Here is a 14,591-nt window from a genome sequence, read left to right as displayed (position 1 = left end):
GATAATCAAATTGAATGTCTTTTGTGCACACATACACACGGGGAATGGAAAAGGGAGAAACATAAGAAATTGTACAGTATGAAAAACAACTTGGACAGTAAGTGAGGATATTTAACAACAGCCATTTTACTGGTCATGCTTTTTTTTCATGTATTATTTTATTTTTATGAATATGACAAACATCCTGAGAAGGAAGGAGAAAAGGCACAATCTTATTCCTGACATTTGTCAACTGAACTGCTTTAAGTGGCTGGTCATACTTGTGCTGTTTAGGCCAAGTACTAGGAAGCCTAAATATGGGCCTGTATTCTGGAATTTTATATATATATATACTATCTATAAAACTTTTCGTAAAATACAAGTCCACGTGGATTATATTGTGCGGACATGGCAACAAGTCATAGTAGCTCGATCTAAAGGTGGTCTGTGAGCCTTGATTGACGCTGCTTTTATCCAATCACAGTTGCTGTTGTAAAGTCTAAGCGGCGAGCGCAGAGAAATACCCCAAGAGAACACCAATACCCGTCCTCGATACGTTAAGAGGGCGTGTCTAAAGTGAGGAATTGTCCAATCACCCATCGATGGAGCGCCTGCAGTCCTCAGAATCCCCGCCTACGGCTTCCATTTCTGTTCTGGAACACACGAGCCCTCGTGAAGAAAACACATTTGCTTTTCTGAATTTGTCTTCTAATGTAAATAGAGTAATAAGTGCGACATATTGACGAAGTGAAACTTATTTATATTTGGATAAATAGTGTTGTTTTTTCCGCTGAAGGACACGTTTGAGCTCCAGAAGAAGCGAGGCGGGCTTTTATTCCCCATTTTAACTTTAGTGAGCGGCGTTTTCCGCCGTTTTTTTTATTTCCCCCCTCCTACCCCTCTCTCTCGCTCCCCCCTGTGAGAGTCGCGGCCTGTAGTGCAGCCACGAGGCGCGTCGGACCACCGGGAATCAGGCGATGGCGGAGTTTGGTAATGGACTGGCAGAGGAATCTCTGCTGGACTCAGACCCGGGACACTCAGAACTTGAAGACCCAGGCGTCGGCGATGAAGAACCGGGATTAGACGAGGGAGAGGCCGCTATTGATGATCCGGTGAGTGAAGGACGCATTTCCTCGCTTTAACAACAAGTTAAAAAAAATTTAATAGGTTTTCATCCTAAATCCTTACCCCAGCCTCACATTTAAAATAAATATGTGAATTTCATACGAAAACCAAATACTCATGTTTACGCGAAACCGGTTTTGTCAGGTCGGTTTGTCCGCCATTGTGGCTCACGCAGTGCAGTAGAATTAGTGAATGACATGCGTGCTGCTGGCCGCCATGTTGGCGCAACATTGGTCTGGGTTCATCTGCGCCAGATCTGTCGACCTAGCGGGGGAAAAAATCTTCATCGCAAAAATGCAAGACGGGAGATGTAAGAGACAGGGGCGAGGGTAGGACAGGCCGCCATTAGCCGCTGCAGTGTGGGTCCATCCGCAAAGAAGCAGACGGCTCACGGTAAACACGCCTCTTTTCTGATCAGTAATATTTGTGGCGTGCAAAAGTAAGTCGCGTTGGTAACTGCGCGTGATTGTTGTTGGCCTCTGCAATGGAATAAATCTTTATGCGACGTGTGTGACATGTTAAAAGAGGCGTGAGATGCTTTTATTTTCAGATTTTGCGTCGAATTGGTAACATTGTGGAAAGCTACAGAGTTGTCGGTGGGCAAAGCGCACTGTATGTAATGCACATCTGTATTGCTGCGATCATTTTATTCGATGTGCGCTAAAGATTAAATGCCGCTAGTGATGAATTGCATCATTTGTTGGGGATTTTGTGATGGAGATGGTGCATTAGGGCTGGGCTGGTGCATTTGTCTCCGTGCACATTAACATCGTTGGAGCTAGAGTAGGTCATGCATTTGCATGCTGAATGCATGTCGACTTCATTTCATCATGCAATGAGGATGTGTAGTATTTAAATAATTAGTCAGTGTTGGTTGCGCTTGTTATCGGTTGTGAATGCTAGGTCGTACCATGTAAAATCTTGTTTTAACTGCGTGAAAGAGGCCATCACATACATGCTGCTGGGTTACTTTACTCGCGATCCAGTGCGACTTCCACTGCCCTGCAATGCAGCACTGCTCAAACTTGTGTGCGTGCGTGTGAACACACACCAAAAGTGTGTTTGCTCGCTCACAACAATGCGTGCACGGATGGCATCATGCTTAGGGCGTCTTGCTGACTGGACAATAATAAATGGCGGTTTGAAAGAGCTCGGTGCACAATCACGTGTGAAAGTGCATGTGTATGCTGTTGTCCACGATCACTGGTGAGAATAATGAACGAGTGTGCATTCTGGGAAAGAATCGGCTGTGCATTTCAAAATGGGTTTAGCAGCAACACATGCTATTGATGCAATATAGATCCAATTTGGCTGTCGATGAGGGAGCCAAAATCATTTATTCAGGCTGTAGTTATGCAAAATATTCTATTTCAGTTTTGTTAAATCTCTAACAATCAGTTTTTTGATGGTTGAAGTCAATATATGTGCATTACTTTGCCTTTTCAGGAGCTGGAGGCAATTAAAGCCCGGGTGAGAGAGATGGAGGAGGAGGCAGAGAAACTGAAGGAGCTACAGAACGAGGTGGAGAAACAGATGAATCTCAGTCCTCCACCTGGTAAGTGAGACTAAACGAATGAATGAATGAGGGAGGGTGAACGGGCAAGTCTGGGGAAGATTGAGCTCTAAGGAGAGTACTGCAGAACAGACAGTACTGATGAATAGGACTGCATTAGAGGGAGAAGAAATAACTAGCTCTGGACCATTTGAGGTCAATTGAGACATGACTAGAAACAGAACATGACCTAGATTTCAGCCGTGAAGCTATGCAGTAAGCTTGCAGACACTAGTTTCTGTGCTAAATCACATAAATGCATGAGTGTTGGAGTTGCATGGGAAATCAGTGTTTTCTCTTTGCAGCTGGCCCTGTCATTATGTCCATTGAAGAGAAGATGGAAGCAGATGGGAGATCTATTTACGTTGGAAATGTATGGGCAATTATATTTATACCTACTTAACTACAATCTATATTTATGTATTTGTTGCATTTATATGATGCATGTATTATTTTCCTTAGCATGATTGATTTAATGCCTTTTTTATAAGTGGTGTTTATTCAATTTTGTCTCTTGCAGGTGGATTATGGTGCGACGGCAGAGGAGTTGGAGGCGCATTTCCATGGCTGTGGTTCCGTAAACAGAGTCACCATCTTGTGTGACAAGTTTACAGGACACCCCAAAGGGTAATTCATGCATTCTTCAGTTGGTTTTTCTCTCTTAACCTACAACATTCATCATCTTCTTGGGCATCTTATTTTCTTCTGTTTTGCAGCATTTGCTCCGGATAGGCACTGTTGGTTTAGAGTAGGCATTGATGCACCACCTTAACCCTTTCTTTTAGGCTCTGTTGCTGAAATATTATTCTGAAATTTTGTACAGTAAAGCACACTATAAATAACAAATTATTTTACTTTAAAATAACTTTTCTCCAGAATCGCTTGGAACATAATTGTTTATCTTTTTGAATTGCCACATTGCAGTAATTAGTATGGCCTTTTGGTACATGGCATGATTTTACACTATTTATATGTGGACTTGAGACTGTGAAGTGTGAGATTGTTCTTTGGCTTTTGTGCTATTCTGGTGCAGAGTATTTTCAAGCTGATCCCATTAATAATTTGAATCATTGCATGGGGTAACTTTTGATGCAATGCTTTAATCACAGCTACTTTAAACACTGTTCATATCATAATACAATTTCAACAATATGCATATTTAGTTTTTTTGGTGCATTCATCTGTGCATATATATATATATATATATATATATATATATATATATATATATATATATATATATATATATATATGTATATGTATATATATAGATATATATATATATATATATGTATATATATATATATACTTTTACAATATGTATATATGTATGTGTGTGTGCTTATAACAATAAATAATTAATAGTGGTTTCAGTGTATACTTTTTTTTTATATGTGTGTGTGTGTGTTTTTATAATTTTTTTTTTTTTTTTTTAATTGACCTCACCTGCATTTATATATCATATTGACCTCACCTGCCCTCATTTGATCATTTGCCGCCTTGTTTTAGGTTTGCATATATAGAGTTCGCAGACAAGGAGTCTGTTAGGACAGCCATGGCACTGGACGAGTCTTTATTCAGAGGAAGACAGATTAAGGTGAGATGAGGCATTACAAACTAATACTAACTAATGCTGCTAATAAAATTTTGACTTCTAAAGTCAACATAAAACTGATAATTCTGTTAAAGCAACAAATATTATCATTGTAGAAATGTAGCACACATGCTATTTTAGGGTTTGTACAAAATGTTTACAATTTTTTGGAGTCTTTTGAAATTTTAATCATAAATTTCCCAACTGTTCTTACAGGTTGGGGCCAAGAGAACAAATCGTCCTGGCATTAGCACCACAGACCGCGGTTTCCCTCGGGCCCGCTTCCGCTCACGGGGAGGAAACTTCTCATCCCGGGCGCGCTACTACAGTGGCTACACACCCCCCAGAGGCAGAGGACGGGCCTTCAGGTGAGCTCCATGCCAGCCTTGCACATTTGACAGTGACTGACACACAGGCTCCATCCTGACAGAGAGTGCTGCTGGGAAAGTGTGTGTGCATCGGGGTGGGGGGGACGATCTAAAATAAGTGTTTAAAAATGTTGATGCTTCTTTTTATTTATTTTATTTATCCCATCTTGTCATGCAAAACTGGTAAACTGGAAAAATGTATATAAAAAAAAAAGAAAAATAATGTATTAGAACATGAAATTCATGTTGGTTTTATAATAACATGCCAGCCATTTGTTTTTTTTTCCTTTTTCAATCAGCCCCCCCCCCCCCCCCCCCCCCCCTTTTTTCAGATTTTTTGTTTTGCTTGTTACCTTTCTGTTCTAATCTGTAATTGAGTAACAGTCTGCTTCTGTATATATGCATGCCCCTGTTTAATGCCTCTGGATGTGAGGAGAGAAGGAACCGCACCACTCTTATTTGTAGTCTGCACTCTCTGTAAAAACTCCTGTGTGTCGTCATGTTAAAAGGAAAACTGAGGAAGAATTACAAACCATCAAACACACACACATACATAGCCATCGTCATCATCACTGTCCATATCCCTCCTGCAGTGTCAGATTCTGAGCATGGAATGAGCCTTCACACTCACCAGAGGTTCAAAAGTCAGTCTGTGAAGATGATTTCTGCATTGTGTCTTAAAACAGAGTGAGCTGCTTAACAGTGGTGAATTTTTACATAGGCCTGTGGTCCTCTAGACAGACGCTTCACTAGTTTTTGGGACACAACCCAAATCCTGATAGGCCCTCTGAAAGGATTTAGCACTCAATTAATAGTTTCGGCGAGGAAGAGATGCAAGTAGATTTTATATTGAAAGATCTGGTAGGGTGAAAACATTTTATGAATCAGAATCTTGTACATCAGTTTGATGGGAAACTCTTGTACGTGCACTGCCACACTTTGACTTTTTTGTTGGAGTGGAGCTTGGGTTAATGCCCTGTAAAAGGTTTTTGATTGGTTTAAATTAGTGCTGTCAAACGATTAATCGCATCCAAAATAAGTTTTTATTTACATAATATATATATGTGTGTGTGTGTGTGTGTGTATGTATAATGTGTGTGTATATATATATATATATATATATATATATATATATATATATATAATATATAAAACATAACATTTTTCTTAAATGTATACATGTATGTGTGTATTTATATATATACATAATAAATATACACAGCACACACATATATTATGTAAACAAAACTTTGATTTTGAATGCGATTAATCGATTGACAGCACTAGTTTAAATATTTCTTTTATCCCACACCCAACTTGATACCCAGATTTGAATTAAGTAGGTTGTTAGATGGTTATACATTTTTACAGTTAGCAAGTGGGATTATACTGTAAAACAAGATAAAGCATATCAAGTATGTAGCTGATGTCAAGCTCGGCTCTAAATAACTTGAAGGCAAGTGTGTGTTTGACCTCAGGCATGTTTGGTTTAGGAAAGCCCATTTTGGTACATTTTCACCCCCTTGCATGATTAACAATATGTTCACTTCCAGAATGGAGGGTTCATTCCTGCAGCCTGATATTGACTTTTAGTATCCAACCAATAATAGAGGATTCTGTGCCATAAAGCTCACAGGCTGTTCCTGGAGGGGGTTTGTGTGAATGAAGAGCGTCTCTGGCTGCCTGAATGGATGCCCCTGCATTTATTGATGTGTGTGTGTGTGTGTGTGTGTGGCCCAGCCCATATGTGGAGAGCTGTGTCGTCAACTGTAACTGTGTGTGCATGTGTTGGAGGATTCATGTCCCCAGGATCTCTCCTTTACAGAGACCACAGGAGCCGCCCCGTTCAGAGAGAGAGAAAGAGGGAGAGCGTGCTTTCACTGTCCCCTACACTGGACACTAGATCATTTCTAACGCCTGAATATAACACACACACACACACACATTTTGCTGTTGGATAATCTTCCTCAGCTTCCCTTTTTATTAAACAACTTTTTCTGGATTCTTTATACAAGGTTGCATTAATCACTACTTATCAGATAAAGAGGGGTATACATTGCTTTTCATAATATGAATTATGTGTATACCTGAAACATGAGTGCGTTCACCTCGTAAGGCCCTTTAAAATGCATATTACTGACATACACTCATACCTCCCCAAAAATTGAATTGGTGTCCGTCTTCTTAAACCAACCACAAAAAAGAACTCACCCTCTTTTTCTCTCTCTTTTCCAGGGGCCGAGGGCGAACAACATCGTGGTACTCCCCTTACTAATACCTCCCAACCCCCCTATGAAATCCCCCTTACTATCATCCCGTATCCCTATAGAAAAGAAAAAAAGACCCCTCAAAAAAGGAAGAAAAAAAAAAGAAGAAAAAAAGACAAAAAAAGAAAAAAAAAAAGAAAAGAAAAGAGCATCTCCTGGAAAGACAGACTGACTGGCCGCAGTGTGCGATTGTGTGTGCGCGTGCGTGTGAGGAGGTGTTGCGATCGCCCTGGTAAGGTACAATATGGCTGTCGGGGAGATTTGGTGGCATTTGTTTAAATTTGAGAAGATGATGATGTAATCTCAGGCTGCAGATGTGTGTCCTTTGTCTGGCTGTGATTTTCTCTCAGCAAACAGCCCCTCTTATGTTTGCACTCAAGAAAGGCAAACAGAAAAAAAATGTTAACTTTTTTTTTTTTTAATGATTGTAACGTGAATATGTGAACCATTTAATAGCAAAAAATGTTGTTGTTTTCACAAAGTTGTGCTATTTGAGATCATATTCGCTATTATTTTGTCTGTGCTCTCTGGAATCCCTTTTCCCCCCAGCACTGGTTTCTTTCCCGTTCATCCCTCACTCGGATTACTTCCTCCACCTGTGTTATTCCGACAGTGGTTTAGAGTTGGGCGTTGTTTTTACGTTTTACTGTTCTTGAACCATCTTCCACACCATACGACAATTGTAAGATGGCATGGCCTGAGCTCTGAGATCTTTTCTTTTGTGTTATAAAAGTTATTTTTTGTCTCATGCTGCCATACGCCATTCCCGACCATTTCCCTGTTCCTGTGCTGCTTCTCCTCCAACCCCCTTCTGTCTCTCTCTTTCTCTCTCTCTCTCTGTCTCTCTCTTTCTCTCTCTCTCTGTATATTAGACCACTTCTTGTCGTTTCAGGTTTCAGGACCAGTGGAGACTGACTACCCCTCCTCCTGTGGCAGCGGCGCCCCCTACCGTCTCGGCGGCGTCTCTGTCTCTTTCTGCACCCGCTATGCACACTCACCCCATCCTCTCCATGTGGGGGGGAGGGGGAGGGGGACAGGGCGACCACCGGCCCACTGCGGGAGGCATTTATTACAATAACAAGCGCTGAGCTTTACCAACATGAATATACTGAGATGCACCAGGCCCATGTTAACACAGACATACATACACCGCACACATCCAACACACAAATTTATATATCGTGAAGGCAGAGCCATGATAGAGCAATGGCTGCTTAAATTGCGAGTGAGTGAGAGAGGCAGGACTAGAAAGAGCTTGAAGGGGAGGGTTCTTCTAGGGCCTTGTCTTTCTCAGTGCACAGTGCAGTTAGGGCACGATGAAGCACTAACGCGTGGGCTACAGGTATCGGTTAAATAAGGAGGGCTTCTGAGCTTTTATTTCGGGGGGAGGGAGGGGGGTTTGTGTGGAGAGGGGTTTCTCGTTTCTGTTCCTTTTTCAGATGGGGGAGTGGGTATGGACGAAAAGAGAAAAGATGTTTTCCTTTTTTTATTTTATTTTTAACCCATGAGTCTGTAATTAGAAAAAAAATAAAAGACATTGTGTAAAAAGTATTTGAAGTGTTTGTTTGGTCTTTCTATGACTTCCATGCTAGGTGTCCACGGTTGTGGGTAAAGTGTAAAACCTAAATGTATGTGTAAAATCCTCAAGTAAGCGCAAACAATCAAAAAAATGTTTTTTTTTTTTTTGGCCATAAGGTAATTCTATCAGATGGTTTGGCCAAAATGGTCACTTAGTCCAAACTCACCATAGCGATTATACAGGTGCTGGTCATATAATTAGAATATCATCAAAAAGTTGATTTATTTCACTAATTCTGTTCAAAAAGTGAAACTTGTATATTAATTAATTACACACAGACTGATATATTTCAATTGTTTATTTCTTTTAATTTTGAAGATTATAACTGACAACTAAGGAAAACCCAAATTCAGTATCTCAGAAAATTTGAATATTGTGAAAAGGTTCAATATTGAAGACACCTGGTGCCACACTCTAATCAGTTAATTAACTCAAAACACCTGCAAAAGCCTTTAAATGGTCTCTCAGTCTAGTTCTGTAGGCTACACAATCATGGGGAAGACCGCTGACTTGACAGTTGTCCAAAAGACGACCATTGACACCTTGCACAAGGAGGGCAAGACACAAAAAATCATTGCAAAAGAAGCTGGCTGTTCACAGAGCTCTGTGTCCAAGCACATTAAAAAGCACAAATTATATGGTTGATTTGGTTTGCCACATTATAGCAAACTTGTGATTTGAGTGGGACTAAAACCATTAAAAGAACACCTGATACAAGTGGCAGTCATTGTAATGCATGCAGGCTCGGCACGGGAAGAAACAATAATACATATTTGAACTCCTGTTCGTGATCATTTTAGTTTGCCTTCATTTATTAAACATAATTATCAAGAATTGGGGCATTTTTGTTTACCAGATCAAACACAATGATTGAATAGATCCAATTAAATGATTAAATATGTTTCACCACTGAATGCACTTGAAAAAATAAGCATGCCATGCAGTCACCTTATTTTATTAGAGTCTTCAAGGATATGCCAAACAAGGAAGTCAGATTAGCACTGAGACTAACCTTTTTACATAAGGCTCCACACCCTTGTTCACAAAAGGAAAGATTTATTTAAAGGTGCTGTATGTGGGATTGACACTGAGTTGTTGAACTAGGTATTGCAGTCCAAATTCAAAATATCGGAGAGGGGTTTTTTTTACCCGTCCCCTCCTCCTCAGACTTGAGGCACATGCAGGTTGCCAGATTGATGACACAAACAAGCGCACTTGACGATGAATGAAATTAAATACGCTGTGTTTTCCACCAACTGGCAACCCTTGGTGCCGAAATACAGTTGGGTTAACTGGCAGTGGGCGGGTTTAACAAACCAAAACAAAGACAGACATTCCACCCGGATCGCACATTTTCAAGGGATAATAACTGACCGTAGCATTGTTTTTCAGATAAACAAGTATGTTAACTTAACATGTTTCTTATATATCTGCAAACATATTATGGTATTTTTATGCTTTAGTAGAGTCAAAAAACTTGTAGCACCTTTAAACATGAAAAGAATCATTTTGTTGAAATTCATCTTAAAATTTCTCCTTGGCATCAGTGGTTTACTTGTGCTTCCTTGAAACTGAAAAGTTAAAACATGTATTAATATCCAGTTTTTTTTTTTTAAAAGCATTCACGTAACATACAAAACAAATACTTACTTTTCTTTTTCCCTTTCTTGATAATTTTCTTCTTTTTCTTGGGTTTTGGATTATCGATATCCTATCAAAAAGAGAAAATTCAGTTTTTCAAACAAAAGGAAAAAAAAATGCATTTTACCCATTATAGAAATACTACAATGGTCACTAGAACTTCTACAAGATATCTAATACTACCCATGATGCCATGGGCCAGCTTACCTGTGCTTCTCCCCCTGTCAGAGCGCTGATGTCACTGAATCGTGTGATGTTACTCAGCTGTGATGTCATTCCCACCATCCCTCTCTTCCTGAGTCTCTGCTCACGTGTCATACTGAGACGCACCATCATGGACTCCTCATAGTTTTTCTTTTATGAAGTTTTTTCAAAATTAAAAGAGGAATGATCACACCAACGGTTTGTTTACCGTATCAGCTATATTTAATGTCTAGAATATAATATTTCCATAAACTTTCATATGATGTACCTGTTGAGCTCTTCTCTGCTTTCCCGTTCGGTCTGGAAGTCTCTGCGGTCTCTGATCTCTTCGGGAGCGTCGCTGTATTGCTGTCGGAGCTCCTGGATCACAGAGCTGCGGAGTGCCGCTCTCTTCTGTTTATCGATCTGCTCCTTCTGTCGGTCTGCTTCTGTGATGTCTCCGTCTGTGTATGGACAGGGCAGGGTTTGGGATGAGTATTGACTATCGGTGTTATTGTATGTCTCTACATCTAAATCCTCAGCTAGGTAACCAACGTGAACTGCTAAACAAAATCAAAAGACTTACCATAATGCACTGGAGCAATACGAGGAGGTACGTATTTCCGGCTGGCTGAGGGATCTTTTTCCCCCTTTGAGTTTCCTCCTTTGTCGTCCTCATCTGAGTTCTCAGATTCACTCAGCTATGTGTGAAAGAAACGCAGCAATGTTTTGGTTTTATATATATATATATATAATATATATATATATATATATATATATATATATATATATATATATATATATAAGTATCGCATTTGCATGTTCACGGTTCTCTGACATTGGTTTTGGACACATGACACACAAATAAAATATTCAATTTTTTTTCAGTAAGGGTTTTATTTTGATTCATTTTAAAAATAGTTTTTATTTAACATTTTTATGTTTTAACTAACTATTAGCTTTTCATTAAACTCACAAACTCCCTACAGTTTCCTTCACAAACCCAGTTTGGGAAACCTTAATGTATAATGTTTAAAGGGATACTCCACCCCAAAATGAACATTTTTGTCATTAATCACTTACCCCCATGTCAAATCCGTAATAGCTCCATATCACCTTCTGTATCATCTGTGCCACATGGATGCGCTGTTTTCTTTCAAATCAAAACTAAATACACGTAGAAACGGCGCATCCTTGTGGCACGGATGATACAGAAGAGCATACACAGCATATAGACACAGAGGAGACCGCTGACAAAGGAATTATTGAATAAAGTCATTATTTTTGTTTTTTTTTTTTTTACAAAAAGTGTTCCCGTCACTTCATATAACCCAGATTGCACGTCTGATGGCAGATGGAGTATTCTGACGATGTCTTTCATACCTTTTATGGACCTTGACAGTGTTACTTACTTGGCAGTCTATGGGACAGTCACAGGCCTCCCGGTTTTCATCCAAAATATCTTAAATTGTGTTCTGAAGATGAACAAAGCTTTTATGGGTTTGGAACGACATGGGGGTAAGTGATTAATGACAAAATGTTCATTTTGGGGTGGAGTATCCCTTTAATGCACTTCACGTTGATAACAACAAAGCCCCTTTCACACTGCGATTCCAGATAATACACAGGCAATGTGTCCCGGCAATTGTTCCTGGGTCGCTAGATTTTGCCCCTTTCACACTGCCAGTAATTTCCCGGAATCTGTGCGTGCGTTCACACACAACCCGTAAAGGTCCCGTAATGACACGTGACATCAAGATGTGATGTGTAATGTACGAGTCGAAAACGCTAGCCACGCTAACTTTAACTTAAGCTGGCGAACGATCTCATCTTCAGCGCGGATAGTGAGGAGCTAACTGATCTCTGCTTCATTACAGTTTGCACATATTTTTTTGGCACGAACGTTGATCTGCCTTCAAAACACCCGGTAAAAGAGTCGAACAATAACGTGCGTCATCACTACAACACACCCTTTACGGCATTGGTTCTGGCTTTTTTTCACACAGAGCTCGTTCCGGGACTGAACCCGGCAATATTACTAGGTACTCAAATCAATCCCGGGATGTGTTTGCGTTCACACAGAAGGTGATCCGGCAATTTTCCGGGACCAACATGCAGTGTGAAAGGGGCTCAAATGGAATAGATTTTCATACTCATATTTTTATATCAATATTGTACATGATGATCCTATTTAAATCAAATAGGTCAAAAAAGTAATCTAAAAGTAGTCTGATTATATGGATTATGATACTAACTATAATTTTTGTCATGTAATTTGGAATCAGGTAAGCCAGGTTACAAAATCTACCTAGCTCCGCTTATAGAATAAAAAATACGTTTATTAAAAATATGCACAAATTAAATAAGTTTAATTCAAAGGAACATTACCTTGCTGACCAGATTCTGAGGGTTAGGGCGAAAGTGTAGAGAGGGTCATTCTCAGCTGGAAGAAACACCATCAGTCAAGTCTGTTAACTTGTGGATGAGTGTTCTTAATATGTGCAATCAATGACAAAAAGTGTAAGAATAAAAGACTTACCAAGGCTGCCTGTTACTGCGGTCCGTACTAATTTATCAATCTGATATTTCAGCTTTTGATCTAGAGGACGCATCTTCTCTAAAACCTACAAAACAAAAACAGAGCGAGGTGAATTATCCTTAAACATAGGCACAGCAATTAAAGTATTCTGCTGTCACAAGTATATACTGATTTATAACTTTTCCATACATTTAATTGCATTTACATTATACATGGAAATCAGGAAGAATGAAAGACATGGTTTCAATATATTTAATTTGATGCTACAATTGCCAGTATTGTATTTGTTTATTTAGAGAATTAATTGATTCAGCTGAGGAATGACAAAAAAAGATGGATGACACACTTTGTTTTTGTTTTAACAAAATGAATTTGTGAGCGTTATGTGCTTTATGAGGTTAGTGTCGTACCGTCCTTATGGTGACTAGCCTGTGGATGGCGCTGTTGTCCTTCAGACTTTCTCCTTCTGTCTTTAAACTGATCAAATGAGTGACGTCTTGAAGGTAAAACAGTAATAGATGATATTTCAAGTCCAAAAAAGACAAACCCTAGAGAGAAAAAGAAAGAAGATATCAAACATTTTTGGCAGATTGTGAAGATATGTAATCAATATCATAAAAATACTTCTACCTTAGAGGTCTGATAAGCTTTCTCTCTGACTTTCTTTATCAGGTCCCGGACATGACTTGTAACTGAAGCAACCTGAAAATAAGACCGTGTCAATCACCATCACATCTTCTCATATCTTTGTGTATTATGACCGATCGTGACGCTGAACACAAAATAAGAGCGTATAAAATCATCTAAAGCAGAATCTTCAGGTTCTGTGACATTACAGACCTGTTCTGTGAGACTGTTGAGTAGACGCACAGCAGCGGGAAGATCATTATCTACAAGATCCTGCAAAATACAACTACATTAGTTAAGCGTTTCGCAGAGAATATAGATAATAAACGCTATCAGGTTAGCCAATGGACAGTTTTGCCATATTTTGTCAGTTATCCGCGAAATAATAGAGAATTCCATGACACGGAACATGATAACAGCACTACAATCAACCAGTTACATCACAACACATCTAAAGTTTAGGTTGAAATTAAGGACAAATTTATTTATTTAAAGCACAACTCACGTTTGCAACGGTGGTGGCCGCCATCTTGGATTAACCAAGTTGATACGGATCCACGTAGGGACAAAACTCACAGCACGCAATTCAAAAATCGTCTTGAGACAAATTGAGTATTTCGTGTTCAAATGTGCTTGAAATATTATATAGTGTATTACATACACGAAGATAAAACGACCGAAAACGATATTTGAGCCATTAAAAGTCGAATAAAAACATACATCAAGTAAGACACACATTTTAAACATGAACACTATTTTTGTTTACCATTCCTGCTAGAATTCATAATCCAGCATACGGTGGTTCTCTAATCTTGCTGGTTTTAGACTGATGTGTTGGCTGGTTTTAGAGGGGTTTGGGAGCATTTTTCAGATGGTTACTAACCAAATATAAATACAACAGGATCAAATTGCAGATTGTTTGTAGTTCATTCACAATTCTAAAATAGAATTTGTGATATTCGACTTTCCCGAGCTTTCTGCAGTTTTACCTTTCACCAGAAGATTGCATCACTTATAATGCACAGGAGTAAGAATATGTGAGACAGTTCAGTCTGTGCATTATATATTTATATGACTCTTACATCATGAACATTTCTGATCACTTGAAAAATGAAACTTTAAATGCATGTTAATTTA

General features: G+C 39.2%; 2 protein-coding genes across 4 annotated transcripts; one reads left to right on the top strand and one right to left on the bottom strand.

Annotated features, from left to right (window-relative positions):
• Window positions 1-614: 614 nt before the first annotated feature.
• On the top strand, window positions 615-8,436 carry LOC109049762 (polyadenylate-binding protein 2-B-like). Of its 3 annotated transcripts, none has more exons than XM_042752446.1 (7): window positions 615-1,091; window positions 2,551-2,659; window positions 2,962-3,029; window positions 3,177-3,283; window positions 4,166-4,253; window positions 4,467-4,618; window positions 7,778-8,436. In XM_042752446.1, the coding sequence occupies exons 1-7, from the start codon at window positions 957-959 to the stop codon at window positions 7,971-7,973; spliced, it is 855 nt and encodes a 284-aa protein (XP_042608380.1). In that variant the 5' UTR covers window positions 615-956; the 3' UTR covers window positions 7,974-8,436. The 3 variants fall into 3 exon arrangements, with proteins under 3 accessions (XP_042608380.1, XP_042608382.1, XP_042608383.1); XM_042752448.1 differs by lacking the exon at window positions 7,778-8,436 and adding an exon at window positions 6,854-6,977 and having other exon boundaries at window positions 616-1,091; XM_042752449.1 differs by lacking the exon at window positions 615-1,091 and adding an exon at window positions 1,308-1,497.
• A 942-nt stretch (window positions 8,437-9,378) lies between these two features.
• Window positions 9,379-14,068, bottom strand: LOC109049759 (neuroguidin-like). The gene is given in 12 exon segments (XM_019067415.2): window positions 9,379-10,035; window positions 10,115-10,175; window positions 10,313-10,460; window positions 10,578-10,752; window positions 10,875-10,989; window positions 12,677-12,715; window positions 12,718-12,731; window positions 12,828-12,912; window positions 13,238-13,375; window positions 13,458-13,529; window positions 13,668-13,727; window positions 13,960-14,068. Coding segments are annotated over 12 exon segments (951 nt in total). The 5' UTR covers window positions 13,984-14,068; the 3' UTR covers window positions 9,379-10,015.
• Window positions 14,069-14,591: the final 523 nt, after the last annotated feature.

Source organism: Cyprinus carpio, chromosome B24 (assembly GCF_018340385.1).
Source record: "Cyprinus carpio isolate SPL01 chromosome B24, ASM1834038v1, whole genome shotgun sequence".
NCBI lineage: Eukaryota > Metazoa > Chordata > Actinopteri > Cypriniformes > Cyprinidae > Cyprinus > Cyprinus carpio.
This window is presented reverse-complemented; position numbering and strand designations above follow the sequence as displayed.

Coding starts and splice junctions, on each gene's coding strand:
- LOC109049762 (XM_042752446.1), top strand. CDS start 957: ATGGCGGAGTTTGGTAATGGACTGGCAGAGGAATCTCTGCTGGACTCA. Junction 1,092..2,550: donor AGGCCGCTATTGATGATCCG/GTGAGTGAAGGA, acceptor TTGCCTTTTCAG/GAGCTGGAGGCAATTAAAGC. Junction 4,619..7,777: donor GGCAGAGGACGGGCCTTCAG/GTGAGCTCCATG, acceptor TTGTCGTTTCAG/GTTTCAGGACCAGTGGAGAC.